Genomic DNA, 841 nt, shown 5'->3' on the forward strand with positions numbered 1-841 from the left:
GACACCTCCTTCCCCCGCTCAATCCCTAAACTGCGACACGTATCGAACATGCTCTCGGGTATGAATGACGGGCGTGACCATCATCTCAAAAATGTTTCACGACTCGAGTGGCGCCTTTATCAAAGTCTTGGTGTTTGCTGGTGGAATTTGTGAGTACTGTGCGTTCTCTGATACCTGTGAATGTAGTAGTTGTTATTGGTATACTGAAAAGGGGGACGAATTGATCTCTCGCTAGTCGATCGTCTGTGTGCATAATTTAGGAGCAGATTGCCTAATATATTTAACCGTTATCTTGGAAACAGATAAGGGTAAGAGAACGATATTAGACTGTTTGAAATGCAAAATACGGAAGCAAATACTACACAGACAGTACCAAACAGCAAGAACCCATAGTGCAGTGAATCGTCCCACAAATATTTGACGATTTTTTTGGTTCATATAGTTTTAAATTAAATTTTTCCTTTAGGGTCCCCTCAAGAATTAAGAAGTAACCTCGTTTTCTCTCATTCCAGGTACGACCTGTGAGTCCTCAGTGTATGCATGCTGGCAATACAGTATCGACTTCGTTCACATTTCCCAGGTTGGTTCCGTGTCAAGTGTCCGCTCTGTTGGCCTTTGGGTAGAGCGCAGGAATTTCATGGTATTTGCATTTCTCGAGTACAGGGGGCGCAAATTCTCATGAAGTTTTTGATTCTAAACTGATTTCTGATTCAGAGGGAATGGATTTGGTTATCAGTTTAGATCGGATGTGTAATTTGAGTGTAAGCGTATGAGTCGTACTTCGTATGTGTGGCGTGTGTATATTTGTGTGTCTGACTGGCTGTCTATTCATCTGTGGCTG

At 42.4% G+C, this 841-nt stretch overlaps 1 protein-coding gene across 8 annotated transcripts in view; it reads left to right on the forward strand.

Moving 5' to 3' along the window:
• Positions 1 to 841, forward strand: part of LOC119582015 (ecdysone-induced protein 74EF-like) — a gene marked incomplete at its 3' end in the record, with an annotated part of 261,423 nt that overhangs the window by 253,681 nt on the left and 6,901 nt on the right. For 6 of the 8 annotated variants that reach the window (XM_037930212.1, XM_037930210.1, XM_037930213.1 and 3 more), the window contains 1 exon segment: positions 513 to 580. In XM_037930212.1, the coding sequence (XP_037786140.1) occupies positions 537 to 580 (44 nt within the window). 8 annotated transcript variants of the gene reach the window in all.

Source organism: Penaeus monodon, chromosome 15 (assembly GCF_015228065.2).
Source record: "Penaeus monodon isolate SGIC_2016 chromosome 15, NSTDA_Pmon_1, whole genome shotgun sequence".
Taxonomy (NCBI): Eukaryota; Metazoa; Arthropoda; class Malacostraca; order Decapoda; family Penaeidae; genus Penaeus; species Penaeus monodon.